Source organism: Fistularia commersonii, chromosome 3 (genome assembly GCF_037954325.1).
Source record: "Fistularia commersonii isolate RoL2024-O1a breed Wild chromosome 3, RoL_Fcom_v1.0, whole genome shotgun sequence".
NCBI lineage: Eukaryota > Metazoa > Chordata > Actinopteri > Syngnathiformes > Fistulariidae > Fistularia > Fistularia commersonii.
This window is the reverse complement of record NC_141286.1, coordinates 17818550-17834817: the sequence shown is the minus strand read 5'-3', so window position 1 is coordinate 17834817 and position 16268 is coordinate 17818550. Positions and strand designations below refer to the sequence as shown.

General features: G+C 41.5%; 1 protein-coding gene across 1 annotated transcript; it reads left to right on the top strand.

Annotated features, from left to right (window-relative positions):
• The first annotated feature begins 3541 nt into the window (after nt 1-3541).
• Nucleotides 3542-8083, top strand: LOC147235737 (hatching enzyme 1.2-like). The gene is made up of 11 exons (XM_086140332.1): nt 3542-3622; nt 3751-3775; nt 3876-3926; nt 4016-4147; nt 4619-4736; nt 4835-5013; nt 5425-5506; nt 5616-5740; nt 7190-7279; nt 7566-7678; nt 7823-8083. The coding sequence occupies exons 1-11, from the start codon at nt 3542-3544 to the stop codon at nt 8081-8083; spliced, it is 1257 nt and encodes a 418-aa protein (XP_085996458.1).
• Nucleotides 8084-16268: the final 8185 nt, after the last annotated feature.

Sequence of the window (16268 nt, the reverse complement as noted above, 5' to 3'; positions counted from 1 at the left end):
CATTGAGGGATTCACTCTAATGACAATGAAAAAGACACCGCCATTTTGCATGAAACGGCAGTGTGGAAAGAAGGATCACTATCTGGGCCTACTAAAGTGTGATACTGTGCTGGATATGGAAACAGATAGACCAGTTAGGAAAACCTATTACTACTATAATAACAGTATATGTGAGGTTGGAAAATGGGGAATGGGGGTGTGCGCCATGAATCTGACTGCCCTCAAGCCATTATTAGGTATTGAAACAAACCTCACCAAATTTGGCATACCACCATGGAGGATTTTTGCATTCCCACACAAATACAGTTACCCATGCCCAAAAACACACGTATGGATTTGTGGCAGGCGAGCGTTTCTGTATCTGCCACAACACTGGTGTGGCACATGCTATTTGGCCCAATTAGGAAGTGCCATGACTTTTATACCAGAGCATAACATGACTCATAGCATACAACCCGTTAGGCCTACGGGACATGAACGTAGTCGAAGAGCCTTGATAAGTGACCCTAGAGGAATATTTATGACATTGTTCCCGAACTATGGTGTAGCCTACCTGGGACATCGAATGAATGAGGTCTGGGCAACCTTAGAGAACCTAACGTCAACAGTTCTAGAACTGAATGGACTGATACGAACAAACCCGGAGATTATGGCTATGAAAGAAATGCTTCTGCAAAATCGTATGGCCTTGGACATAGTCCTAGCCAAGGAAGGTGGTGTATGTGCGATAATAGGACAGCAATGTTGCACATACATCCCTGACATGAGAGACAATTTCACTGCCATTCAGGACAAATTGACCACACTAAAGAACCAGCTGGCGGGTGAAGAAGACAGTGATACCTTAACGTCATTTTCACAGTTTGACCCTCTTGGATGGATTGTAAACGGAACTTGGTGGCAAATAATTTTAAAATGCCTTACACCTGTAATTGTGATTCTTATCCTGTTTTGTTTGTTCACTATGTGCATTATTCCGTGTTTGAAAAGCATGATTGCTAAAATGGCTTCCGTAGCCTTTGTCCAGATGGCGATGATAGCAGTGCAGACCCAACCAAGGACTCACTACACTGGACAAACATATGAGCAACTGCCTATGAGTGATTTAGAAAAAGATAACTATAATAATTCGACTGTGGAAGATGACGATGATGTTGTATGAAGTGTTATCTCTAAACTTTGTACTAACATGGCGTGATGATGCTGAAGTGTTTAACATCGTTCGTAGTCTCATAAACAGGAGGGAATTGTTAGAGTTTTCTCTCTATATTCATAGCTATGTTATTTCGACTACTCACACGAAGACAGCCAGACGTGTGAGCACAAATGGCCTTTGTCCTCAAACAGGAACCTACCCCCATGATTGTATATTCAAGTAAGCATAAAGGTGTTGCAGCTCAGTGGTAGAGCGCATGCATGAGGTCCTGGGTTCAATCCCCGGCACCTCCACTGTATGTCGCGTCGGATGAAAGCGTCTGCCAAATGACTGCAAAGCAAATGGCAACCTACCCCCTGATAAGGAACTTACCCCCCTGAATGTAAACAGGAATTACCCTCTCCCTGTATATGATCTTGTCAACAACACCAATACATTTTCACACAATAAAAGGCCGAGCAAGGAGGAACTCGGTGGGATTCTCTGGATCTTGCCTCCAAAGAGCGCGCTGAGTCTCCCCCTCTGCAGAGCTCAAAAGAATAGTCACTTGTCTGTGTTATTTCTTGTAGTAGCCTCGGTCTCCTCTTTACAGGCTTCAACTTAGACCAGCACGAATTAGGATCACTCTCTAACAGACAGGCTGACAGATGAGGTTAGACAGGAATCCCCATGGACCATGATGTTTGCACATGACATTGTGATCTGTAGTGAGAGCAGAAAAACGGTAGAGGAAAATCTAGAGAGGTGGAGGTATGCTCTGGAAAGGAGAGGAATGAAAGTTAGTTGCAGCAAGACAGAATATATGTGTGTGAATGAGAGGAACTTGGGTGGAACGGTGAGGCACCAGGGAGTGGAGATCAAGAAGCTGGAGGTTTTCAGGTACTTGGGGTCAACAGTCCAGAGCAACGGAGAGTGCGGAAAAGAGGTGGGGAGACGGGTCCAAGCAGGTTGGAGTGGGTGGAGAAAAGTGTCAGGGGTACTATGTGATAGAAGACTATCGGCCAGAATGAAAGGAAAGGTGTACAAGACAGTGGTGAGACAAGCGATGCTGTATGGCCTAGAAACTGTTACAATGGCCGAAAGACAGCAGGCAGAACTAGAAGTTGCAGAGATGAAGATGATGAGGTTCTCTTTGGGAGTGACCAGGATGGATAGGATCAGGAATGAGTCTATCAGAGGAACAGCACATGTTAGATGTTTTGGAGAGAAGGTCAGAGAAGCCAGACTGAGATGGTTCGGTCATGTACAGAGAAGGGATAGTGAATATATTGGTAGACGGATGCTGGAATTGGAGCTGCCAGGCAAGTGGTCTTGAGGAAGACCAAAGAGAAGATTTATGGATGTAGTGAGAGAGAATATGAAGGTAGTCGGTGTGGGAGAGGAGTATATAGAGAATAGGGTTAGATGGAAAAAGTTGATTTGCTGTGGTGGCCCCTGAAGGGAAAAGCCAAAAGAAGAAGAAGACTGTAATCTATCCAAATATTCAATATATAAAGGGTAGAGGAGCAAGGACACATCCCTGATGCAGACAAGTACAGACCCTGAAAGGTCCAGATTCCTGGCCTCCAATAGTGGCACGTGCCATCATTCCATTGTGGAACTGTTGAAGGAGTGTAACAAATTTTCTTGCGTGGCCAAATTTCAGGACGATGTTCAATAGGAGCTCCATGTTGACGGTGTTGAAAGCCTTTGATAGGTCCAATGGATTATTATTATTATTTTTAAAAGCTGGGTACCATCAAGGATTATGGCTCAACATACAAAATCATACATTTTGCACTGATACATTTTATCTATTTCTTTTAGTAGCAAACAAAAAGTACATATCTTTATGTATAATAGCCACAATGAGTTGATGGACCAATCGCTGTGACACAGAGCCTTAAGCAGATCTATAAACAGGTGTGGTGATGATTGGGGGAGACGAGCAAATGAGAAACAGGTGATCAAGGTCAGAAAACATCTTATAAAGCTTGTTAGGCCTGCTTCTATGCAAGTGACAAGCATTTCAACCATTTGTGTTTGTAAGAAAGGTAATGGTGTTTATACTGTGGTTTTCAGCTTCCCTCTAGTTAGTGTTTTCTCGAGAGGGCCATGTTGCTCTATCAAGCCAATTGACCTCGGGTCCTCCTTTACTGTTTCTACACATGTGAATCCTCTTTGGTCTTCCCTGTTGTCTTCTGCCTAGCAACTCTAACTTCTTCCATTCAGTCTGTCCTCTCTATGGTGCAAATCTATCTCAATCTGGCATTGCTGTCTGTCCATCCTTGGATATCTATCTGATGTGCTTGTTTCTGAGCCTTAATCCTCATACTCAAGGAAAGTTTGCAATATTAGTGCTGTTTTGTATAAATCAGTGTATTCAATACTGAAAGATCCCTGGTTATGGCTACAGATTTGAAAGCCAGGAACACCATGAGCTGGCTTCTCCTCATCCTGATCTCTGCATTGATGGCAATCTTGCCTGTAAGTCTCCTTTTCTCAAGAATATGAGATGAATCCCAGCAGGTTTCCTGTTGCTGGTGTGATAACTATAGCTTTCAATACAATAGTTGGAAGTATTTCTCAATCGGCTTTTCTCTTGTTACACTCAGGCCTCATCAGATGGTGACAGCAATGGTAAGTTGAATATGGAGAACTACCACTGAAGATACAATACCCTCTTCTACTTTGAGTAAGCGCATGTAACTGGAATGACTATTGAGTATGTATTTTTCAGATGCATCTCTGACAGTCTCTGAAATCATTGAACAAGCAAATGCCAATGCATGTAAGCCTTGACACTTACTTAATGGTGTGTGTGTGTGTGGTTGGTGATTATCCACTGAACAGATATCGTGTGTGTAATGTGTTCTATAGACACACATCTAGTACATGGTGACATTGCCCCAGTTCTAGCCAGGAATGCAGACCCCTGTACAGCCAAAGGTTGCAAATGGCCTAAAAAGAAGCGGCTTGTCAAGGTGCCTTACAAAATCAGCACTAAATACAGTAAGTTTTTTTTTTTTTTTTTTTTTTTTTTTTTCTCTCCTCCCCCCCTCTTCAGGCATGGGGTGTAAACTTTGTTTGTACTCAGGTCATGAGCTGTGTCTGAAACGGATTACAGTAGGTGTGCAGGATTCAAACTGACTTGGCTTCCTTTGTCCTTCCAGTTAGTTTAGCTAGAATGAAATTGGAGTTTAATGGTATCGCGAGTCTTGTGCTCTTTTGAAACGAGAATTGTTCTGCTTAAACACATGCTATTCGCTTGCTACATATTCCACTCTGGTAAATCTGAGATTTACACAGCAACCAATGCCAGTTGGTTTAAGAGCTCTGTATTATCCATGGCTTGGACTTTTATAGCATTTAAAATTCCTCTGTAGCTTTTAAATGATTGCTCTGATCACAAATTTGGTACATGTGACTTTAGCCACTCTTTCATATCTGATCTCAATTCTCAACCATGTTCTTTCCATGCAGGCAAAAGAAATCGTAAATTTATTCGTAATGCCTTGAAAAGCTTCCACAAGGTCACTTGCATTCGCTTTATCAAGAAGCGCAAGGCAAAAAATTACCTGGACATCATCTCTGGAAATGGGTAGGGAGGGCAAACAAATCTGTGCACTCACAAAGATGAGACTATGGTTCTTTCACTACATTTAAGTCCTCTTTGAGAATAATGATATTGTCTCTTAGGTGTTGGTCATATATTGGCCGCTTGTCTGGAAAACAACAACTGTCACTGATGGAAAATGGCTGTTTGTACAAGGGCATCGTGCAGCATGAGATTCTCCATGCTCTAGGCTTCCATCATGAGCAAAGTCGCTCTGACCGAGATGATCACATTGAAGTGGTGTATGAAAACATCAGGGACGGTCAGTGCACAAATAAACATCACAGCTTTTTTTTTTTAATGCAATGCTACAGACCATGGAAGGCTCAGTGAGGTTGTTTGAATTCTGTTATCGCACAAGTTTGTGCTAGCAAAGGGTTTACAAAAGCAAACAGGACAATTTGGAAGGATTTGATGTAAATTGCTTCAAAACTAAGAGCCAATCACTTGTATGGCCTTTCAGAACTAGATTAACCATAGAGGAAGCCCTAATGGCAACATCCCTGATTCCATCCTGGTCACAAGCTGCACTTATTGAATAGTAAGCTGGCAAAAGTTGAATACATGACCCAGACTGTAAATGTGCTCCAGATGGATTCTATAGAATGCCTTGAATATTCAGTTGACTACTACACTTTAAGTGAGCATTTTACTCTGACCGTCCTATTTTCAGGAATGGCTCATAACTTTGACAAGGAGGCGACAAACAACTTGAAAACTCCCTATGACTTCACATCTGTCATGCAGTATAGCAAGTGAGTGAAAAGTGCACTGGCAGAACTTGCGTTGCTCACAAACTAGCATTAGCAATGTACTTTTTGTGCAGCGCAATAAGTTGTCTAAACTTTTCACTTTGTTCTTCAGCACGGCCTTCTCCAAAAATGGCAAGCCAACACTTGTTGCAAAGAGTGATCCAGACCTTAAATTTGGGTTTGCAGAAGAGATGAGTGCAAATGACATTAACCGTATCAACAAGCTTTACAAATGCAGTAAGTGGTTTTTCTCCCCCTAAAACTAAGGTCTGATAACTATGGCTAAAATGTTGTTCTCTTCCCAAATACAGACATGTGATTGACCCTTTGGGCTGAAGATCCTTAATGCCAACAGCAGACTTTTGGTGTTACAACAAAATGAGTAATTGGTGTTTAACTGCTTGTTCTATAGATTAACTTGTGTGCAAAAAAACTTTAAGCTTTGATTATTTTAATCTGGATTGTTTGAAGTAATGGAAAAGTGTATTTTAAAAAAAAAGTTTGGAGCCATTTGAGCGAAAGCACTTAAGAATTTTACCATTGCAGTAAATTGTTTATTAGAAAGAAGCCTCAAAGTTTCATGATTGGTTTTACAAGTGTTTATGTCTCTGTTCTGTAAATTGAATAAATAACTTTAAACTACATGCTTCTCAGACTATTTGCTGTGGAACAGCCTTTTTCATCATAGGTTAACTAACATTCGGTTAACCTTTTGAGGCCTTTGTCTTTAATTAAAATTGCTGTTCAGTGTTACAGATACCCTGTGCATGTGGGCTACAGAAGTGGAAACTCAATCTAGAAATGGCGTAAGCTGTTTCAAATTAGTATGTGTGATAACGCACTTCCAGATTTGCATAGTCATGTGTTGTTACTTCAAAGAGATTTTTATACTGATTAGAGTCAGTCTCTGAAGTAAGTTTTATTTTTGATTGTGGTTAAAATTGAGAGTTGGTTTGCAGTGGCAGCTGTGTCCGCAGAATACTAGGTTCTGTAGAGGCTTGACACAGTCGATCTCTGAACATTGTGACTGATCGTTAACCACAACAACCTGTAGTGTAAAATGGGAAACTCTTCCAGTAGTAAAAATGAACAAGACCTGGAAGGGGATGTGAAATACATGCATTGATTGGATCCAGATAATGTAAAATATGTAAGAAAATGGAAAAACAAATACAATTGGGATGAAAAATTAAGATTGACATCATTAAAAATAATATGAGACAAACTTATAGATGAATATGAAAAATGCAAAAAACGAGAAACAGCAACAAAAAACTTTATTAAGTAAGAAAAGTTGAAAACTGGATAGAACAAGCCACTATACGAACACAAAGTATACAAAACAAGAAAAAAGAAATTAAAGCTCAGAGCAAAGAAACTGTTTGTACAGGAGGATAATGAAACAGTTGTCAAAGCTGTGCTGCAGCAACCCCCACCACAGGAGATGCCCCATGGTGCAGTGGGAGGGGTTCCAGAGCCATTATACCCTGATCTTAAGAAGCTGCCAGCATATGAGGACATACACAAAAATGAGCAAGAACAATTAAATGAAAAACCAACACATCCACACAACACACGGAGAAAGAACCTTAACAAAAGCTATAATGTAGATGAGGCTGGAATGTATCCCATGATACAAGTTCCAAATCCGCACGATGCGGATCACCCCCACATGTATGTGTACAGACCATGGTCACATACTGAGGCAAAAGAAGCTGCAGCAGCTCTGCCTAAACCAGAAGATGGCTGGGGGCCATTCCAAGATGCAGTTTTCCAGTTAGCTGAATCATATAGATTGAATGGATTGGAGTTAGAACAAATATTCAAACTTGTTTTTCAATTAAAATGGGCAAGATGTAGAGGTGATTACACAGGAAGAAATCTCCAACAAGACATCTTTCGACATCCAACAGATGGTCCTATGGCTGGAGATTATCTGGCTGCTGTACAAGCAGTATTAAACAGAGCAAGACCACTGCATGTGACCACTGCATCCCATGCACAGTTAGCAGCATGCAAACAAGAAACAGGAGAAACTGTTAGTTTCATTTCCGGTATGAAGGAAAATTTAGAAACCATAGCGGATTAGAATTCAATGAGCTGAATGACTCTCCCTACCAACAACACCTGAAGCTTGGTCTGCTGAGAGGATTTGATCCAAAAATAAGTACACGGGTAAAGAAACGTCTGATTGGGAAACAGCAACAGTAGAAAGTGTTATGGCATATGCAAGACATGCGGAGAAATGACAAACAACAAAAGAAACATCAGTTTATGTAATGGAAGATGATGATGACGAAGATTTGGTAATGTTTCAAGGAAATCGTAGAGAACAAAGACCCCAGACAGGAAGTAGAGGAAGATTTAAATATCCAAGTGGAAGTGAGAAAAAACAAAAAAGACAGAAAGAGGACACATGTTGGCATTGTGGTAAAGCAGGCCACTGGTCACGACGGTGTTGGCAAAACAGACAAGGAGGTAATTACAGAAGAAATAGGTGAAGTGAGGTGCGTGCACCCTTACCAAGTGCACGCACCTCACCTCATTCAGATGAGGATGAAGAAGAACAAGAAGACCTAGAAACTGTAAACATAGCAAGTGCATGGGAACTACTGAATAATTTGCCAGGAAAACCCTACATGAATTTGGAAGTTAATGGAATCTTAACAGAATTCCTGTGCGATACAGGAGCATGCAAAACAGTTTTGATAAAACCACCTCCAAAAATAAAATATTCAAACACAAAAATTAGAGTCCAAAGTGCCCATGGACACACCAAAATGCAAAAACTCACTGAAAATATTAATATAAGACACCCAAATACAAGCCGATCATGCCAAGTACAAATAATCATTGATCCAAGGTGTCCTGTCCCACTTCTGGGAAGAGACGCAATGGCAAAATTAGTAAATCTCAGTGGTTCCAATAAAAGGAGGCATGACAGCATGTATTTCCCGGCCCCCAACACAATTTGAACAAATGGCAATCAACCAAAAAATTCTTCACAGCTACTCGTTAGATATGGAGGGCACTGAGGAACAAGAAACAATAGATGCAATAAAAAATGTGGTGCAGCAAGTGAGAAGATTCCCATGGGGTCCAGAAACACCCAATCGATTGCATGTAACCATGGCAACCGACAATGATGATGACGACTATGACAAACAGTTTTTTGACAAAACTACGCTAGAAATCACATTGACGCATCTTATCTCCGATAGACAAGGAAATATGTTCTTTCTCGTAAGATTACCAAAAGAACAGCAGAAACTGTACACTGTGTCAAATGGGACACCACATATGTCCTTAACTAAAGTCATGGAAACTCAGTGGGAAGATTTTGCGGCAAAAGCGAAACAAGCAGAAGAAATAACAGACTGGCACATAGTGCAAGGCCCAAAATGGCAGACACACGTAAGTGACTCGTTGGGAACGTACAAAGTCCAGTTAAACTGGAAGTGCATACTCTGTGCGGCCAAACATTTCTTGGCAAAAGAATGACAAAACGATAAAGAGATGTTCCTAATCGATAATGTAACAAAGGAACTTCGCGACAAACTGCCAAAAGGCCTGTGGACTATCGATCCTACAGATGTAGGAAATTTGAAAACAGCAGAACCAGTAGTAATAGTTCCGAAAACAGACTATAGGCCAAATGTGAGACAATACCCTTTGAAACCAGATGCTATCAAAGGAATAAAACCAGTAATCAAAGATTTATTGGATGCAGGAATTTTGAGACCATGTTCTGACTCTCCAGTGAATACACCAATTTTCCCAGTACAAAAGGCCGATGGTGACCACTGGAGAATGATACAAGACCTCAGATCACTGAACTCAACAGTGATCGCTAGAGCTCCTGTTGTGCCTGATCCTCACACATTGTTAAATAACCTGACACCATCTGCAGCTTATTTCACTGTAATTGATGAATTCTTTAGCATACCAGTACATCCAAACAGCCAATTCTGGTTTGCTTTCACATTTGATAGAAAAAGATATACATACACCCGACTGCCACAGGGGTACGTAGAGAGTCCAGCAATCTTCGCAGCGGAGATCCAAAAAGTCATTACTGATTTTAGGCCCAAGCATGGTAGCCAAGTGTTAAGTTATGTAGACGATCTATTACTAGCGGCAGACACAGAGGATGCATGTAGAACTGATTCAGTTCAACTATTCATGCATCTACATAAACACGGTCTAAAAGTAAAAAAGGAAAAATTACAAATGGTGCAAGAACAAGTAACTTATTCGGGTCACAACATATCCAAAAAAGGAAAGCAAATAACTGAAGCAAGAAAAAACGCTGTGAACAAAGCTCCTAAACCAAGAACAAAGAAAGAAATGCTGTCTTTCTTTGGCTTGTGTAATTACTGTAGAGCATTCATAGCAGAATTTGCAATTATAACTGCACCGCTTTTGAAACTGGTATATGACAACCCATTAGCTATGAATGATGTTCTCACCTGGACACCAGAATCAAATGAAGCATTTGTGAAAATCAAGCAACAGCTTTGTGGCGCAACTGTACTGGCACATCCAAACTACAATAAGCCATTTATCCAAACTGTGGACTGTAAACAATCACACATGACGTCAGTTCTCTTACAGAAATGTGGGGATAAGTTTAGACCAGTAGCTTACTACTCAAAACAGTTGGACAGTGTAGCTAAGGCTTTTCCACCATGTGTGCAAGCAGTAGCAGCAGCCGCTCTAGCTGTAGAAAATTCGGCTGATGTAGTTCTATTTCATCCACTAAAACTATTAGTGCCACATGCAGTAGATGTTCTCCTACTGCAAGCTAAATTGTCATTTCTCTCTCCAGCCAGACAACTACATTTCACAGCGGTGCTGCTAAGTCAACCACATCTTACCATCAAACGATGTAAACAACTCAATCCCGCTACATTTTTACCTCTGCCAACAGATGGCACACCTCATGATTGCATAACAGAAACATCGCAAGTTGTTCTACCGAGACCAGATTTGCAAGACACACCACTACCTAATGGTCGTGTATGGTTTATGGACGGATCATCTTTTAAAGATGACAAAGGAATCACACATACAGGCTGTGCTGTAGTAGAACTCCCAAACCGAGTCATAGCCACAAGGGCGTTACCAACGTCACTATCAGCTCAGCCTGCAGAAATTATAGCATTAACAAAAGCCTGCAAGGCAGCAGAAGGCAATGATGTAACAATCTACACTGATAGCCAATATGCCTATTCCACACTTTTCGTCTTTGCAAAAATGTGGCAACAGCGAGGCATGGTGACAACTACAGGAAAATCAGTGACACACGCAACACTCTTAACAGAACTACTGGAAGCTATTCTGCTCCCACGAAAATTAGCAGTAATAAAATGCAAAGCACATCAATCAGGAACAGATGGTATTACAAAGGGAAATGCCTTTGCCGACAAAATGGCAAGAGAAGCGGCAAAACAAACATACAACATGCACACTGACATACCACTTACAACACCGTCATTAATTGACAATGACATACTAAAAGATGCCCAGAACAATGCATCAACCGCTGAAAGACAATCCTGGCTCAAGAGAGGAGCAACAGACTCCAATGGAATTTTGTTAATATATGAAAAACCCATCCTACCAAAATCATTATTTAAAGCAGCAGCGCTCTTGACTCATGGGCCTTGCCATGTGTCAACAGGAGGGATGGAGGTACTTATATCACAACACTTCTATACAATTAACCTAAATTCCTATTTAAAAAACTTTTGTGCACAATGTATAACATGCATTAAACATAATGCTCAAGGAAACTTAAGACCAAGGACAGGAAGGTTTCCAGACCCACAATATCCTTTTGAAGTGATGCACATGGATTTTATTGAATTAAGTTCTTCAGGAAAATATAGATATTGTTTGGTGATGATCGACAGCTACAGCAAATGGGTGGAAAGTGCACCCACTACAAAAGCTGATGCAGAAGCTGTAGTTAAAGCCATTTGTAAATACATTCTGCCAACCCATGGCATTCCACAGAGAATCTACAGTGACAATGGCCCACATTTCGTAAATGAAGTTGTAAATAAAATGGGTCAAGTCTTGGACATTAACTTTAAGAAACATTGTTCTTATCATCCACAAAGTGCAGGGCTAGTGGAAAGAACAAATAGAACAGTAAAAACCAGACTAAGAAAATGCATGGAACATACAGGAAAGACATGGCTAGAGTGCATAGACATGGTGAAAATGTACATGCACATAGTCCCCACAACAAATGGATTAACACCATTTGAAATAATACATGGTAAACCATTCAGGAGAAGAAACCTTAGTGGAATACATGAGAAAAACACTAAGACAACGGGATGTAACAGACGCAAATGATCTGCCCAAATCTCAATCTGCTCCACAGGTGAAGGTCCAAGTTGGTGATTGGATCTTTGTGAAAGTCATAAAGAGAAGCTGTTGGAGTTCAGCACGCTGGGAAGGACCTTTCCAAGTACTTCTAACCACACCAACCGCAGTGAAAATTGCGGAACGATCCACTTGGATTCATCAATCTCACTGTAAGGTACTCCCTGTCGATCCTACTGACACTGGCTAGTGGGGAAGGCTGACTACAAAGGGGAGTAAGAAGGATAGTCTTACTCGTCTCAAGGCATCGGCTGCGTCAGTGAAGAAACCACCAGATCCCTAGCCGTTTAGGTTGGAAGGATCCAGGATGAGTCCACCAAAACAAAACAACCCAACCCAGCAGGAGAAGGCAGAGACAAACTATGACAAGTCTGAAGAGAGAAGAAGGGCCTATCTCAAAATGATAAAAAACTATGACATGAGAACAATGATGGGTACTGTAACAACTACAATAGTTGTGTTAATAATGCTATGGGTTTGGTTGTATGTAAACGACAAATTGAACAGATCGCAGAGAAATGAAATTGATCATGCTCCACACCATGACAGTCTCTGGTGGCGATTGGTAAATATAACAGCAGGAGACCAAACTAATTGTTATGCTTGCACTCTAATGCCAATATCAGTGTCTCATAACCCGACTATACAACCTCATCCAATTAATGAAAGTGAAACCTTGTCAATAATATGGGTATATTCCCAAGGACTGAGTCAGAGATTTGGAATTTTTCAGAATATAACAAATACGTCAGTCCTCCCTTTTTTACCTTATGATCCATCCAATTGGCGATTACCAACTAATCATTCTCTGGTAACTAACAGAACTGTCATTGAGGGATTCACTCTAATGACAATGAAAAAGACACCGCCATTTTGCATGAAACGGCAGTGTGGAAAGAAGGATCACTATCTGGGCCAACTAAAGTGTGATACTGTGCTGGATATGGAAACAGATAGACCAGTTAGGAAAACCTATTACCACTATAATAACAGTATATGTGAGGTTGGAAAACAGGGAATGGGGGTGTGCGCCATGAATCTGACTGCCCTCAAGCCATTATTAGGTCTTGAAACAAACCTCACCAAATTTGGCATACCACCATGGAGGATTTTTGCATTCCCACACAAATACGGTTACCCATGCCCAAAAACACACGTATGGATTTGTGGCAGACGAGCGTTTCTGTATCTGCCACAACACTGGTGTGGCACATGCTATTTGGCCCAATTAGGAAGTGCCATGACTTTTATACCAGAGCATAACATGACTCATAGCATACAACCCGTTAGGCCTACGGGACATGAACGTAGTCGAAGAGCCTTGATAAGTGACCCTAGAGGAATATTTATGACATTGTTCCCGAACTATGGTGTAGCCTACCTGGGACATCGAATGAATGAGGTCTGGGCAACCTTAGAGAACCTAACGTCAACAGTTCTAGAACTGAATGGACTGATACGAACAAACCCGGAGATTATGGCTATGAAAGAAATGCTTCTGCAAAATCGTATGGCCTTGGACATAGTCCTAGCCAAGGAAGGTGGTGTATGTGCGATAATAGGACAGCAATGTTGCACATACATCCCTGACATGAGAGACAATTTCACTGCCATTCAGGACAAATTGACCACACTAAAGAACCAGCTGGCGGGTGAAGAAGACAGTGATACCTTAACGTCATTTTCACAGTTTGACCCTCTTGGATGGATTGTAAACGGAACTTGGTGGCAAATAATTTTGAAATGCCTTACACCTGTAATTGTGATTCTTATCCTGTTTTGTTTGTTCACTATGTGCATTATTCCGTGTTTGAAAAGCATGATTGCTACAATGGCTTCCGTAGCCTTTGTCCAGATGGCGATGATAGCAGTGCAGACCCAACCAAGGACTCACTACACTGGACAAACATATGAGCAACTGCCTATGAGTGATTTAGAAAAAGATAACTATAATAATTCGACTGTGGAAGATGACGATGATGTTGTATGAAGTGTTATCTCTAAACTTTGTACTAACATGGCGTGATGATGCTGAAGTGTTTAACATCGTTCGTAGTCTCATAAACAGGAGGGAATTGTTAGAGTTTTCTCTCTATATTCATAGCTATGTTATTTCGACTACTCACACGAAGACAGCCAGACGTGTGAGCACAAATGGCCTTTGTCCTCAAACAGGAACCTACCCCCATGATTGTATATTCAAGTAAGCATAAAGGTGTTGCAGCTCAGTGGTAGAGCGCATGCATGAGGTCCTGGGTTCAATCCCCGGCACCTCCACTGTATGTCGCGTCGGATGAAAGCGTCTGCCAAATGACTGCAAAGCAAATGGCAACCTACCCCCTGATAAGGAACTTACCCCCCTGAATGTAAACAGGAATTACCCTCTCCCTGTATATGATCTTGTCAACAACACCAATACATTTTCACACAATAAAAGGCCGAGCAAGGAGGAACTCGGTGGGATTCTCTGGATCTTGCCTCCAAAGAGCGCGCTGAGTCTCCCCCTCTGCAGAGCTCAAAAGAATAGTCACTTGTCTGTGTTATTTCTTGTAGTAGCCTCGGTCTCCTCTTTACAGGCTTCAACTTAGACCAGCACGAATTAGGATCACTCTCTAACAGACAGGCTGACAGATGAGGTTAGACAGGAATCCCCATGGACCATGATGTTTGCACATGACATTGTGATCTGTAGTGAGAGCAGAAAAACGGTAGAGGAAAATCTAGAGAGGTGGAGGTATGCTCTGGAAAGGAGAGGAATGAAAGTTAGTTGCAGCAAGACAGAATATATGTGTGTGAATGAGAGGAACTTGGGTGAAACGGTGAGGCTACAGGGAGTGGAGATCAAGAAGCTGGAGGTTTTCAGGTACTTGGGGTCAACAGTCCAGAGCAACGGAGAGTGCGGAAAAAAGGTGGAGAGACGGGTCCAAGCAGGTTGGAGTGGGTGGAGAAAAGTGTCAGGGGTACTATGTGATAGAAGACTATCGGCCAGAATGAAAGGAAAGGTGTACAAGACAGTGGTGAGACAAGCGATGCTGTATGGCCTAGAAACTGTTACAATGGCCGAAAGACAGCAGGCAGAACTAGAAGTTGCAGAGATGAAGATGATGAGGTTCTCTTTGGGAGTGACCAGGATGGATAGGATCAGGAATGAGTCTATCAGAGGAACAGCACATGTTAGATGTTTTGGAGAGAAGGTCAGAGAAGCCAGACTGAGATGGTTCGGTCATGTACAGAGAAGGGATAGTGAATATATTGGTAGACGGATGCTGGAATTGGAGCTGCCAGGCAAGTGGTCTTGAGGAAGACCAAAGAGAAGATTTATGGATGTAGTGAGAGAGAATATGAAGGTAGTCGGTGTGGGAGAGGAGTATATAGAGAATAGGGTTAGATGGAAAAAGTTGATTTGCTGTGGTGGCCCCTGAAGGGAAAAGCCGAAAGAAGAAGAAGACTGTAATCTATCCAAATATTCAATATATAAAGGGTAGTGGAGCAAGGACACATCCCTGATGCAGACAAGTACAGACCCTGAAAGGTCCAGATTCCTGGCCTCCAATAGTGGCACGTGCCATCATTCCATTGTGGAACTGTTGAAGGAGTGTAACAAATTTTCTTGCGTGGCCAAATTTCAGGACGATGTTCAATAGGAGCTCCATGTTGACGGTGTTGAAAGCCTTTGATAGGTCCAATGGATTATTATTATTATTTTTAAAAGCTGGGTACCATCAAGGATTATGGCTCAACATACAAAATCATACATTTTGCACTGATACATTTTATCTATTTCTTTTAGTAGCAAACAAAAAGTACATATCTTTATGTATAATAGCCACAATGAGTTGATGGACCAATTGCTGTGACACAGAGCCTTAAGCAGATCTATAAACAGGTGTGGTGATGATTGGGGGAGACGAGCAAATGAGAAACAGGTGATCAAGGTCAGAAAACATCTTATAAAGCTTGTTAGGCCTGCTTCTATGCAAGTGACAAGCATTTCAACCATTTGTGTTTGTAAGAAAGGTAATGGTGTTTATACTGTGGTTTTCAGCTTCCCTCTAGTTAGTGTTTTCTCGAGAGGGCCATGTTGCTCTATCATGCCAACTGACCTCGGGTCCTCCTTTACTGTTTCTACACATGTGAATCCTCTTTGGTCTTCCCTGTTGTCTTCTGCCTAGCAACTCTAACTTCTTCCATTCAGTCTGTCCTCTCTATGGTGCAAATCTATCTCAATCTGGCATTGCTGTCTGTCCATCCTTGGATATCTATCTGATGTGCTTGTTTCTGAGCCTTAATCCTCATACTCAAGGAAAGTTTGCAATATTAGCGCTGTTTTGTATAAATCAGTGTATTCAATACTGAAAGATCCCTGGTT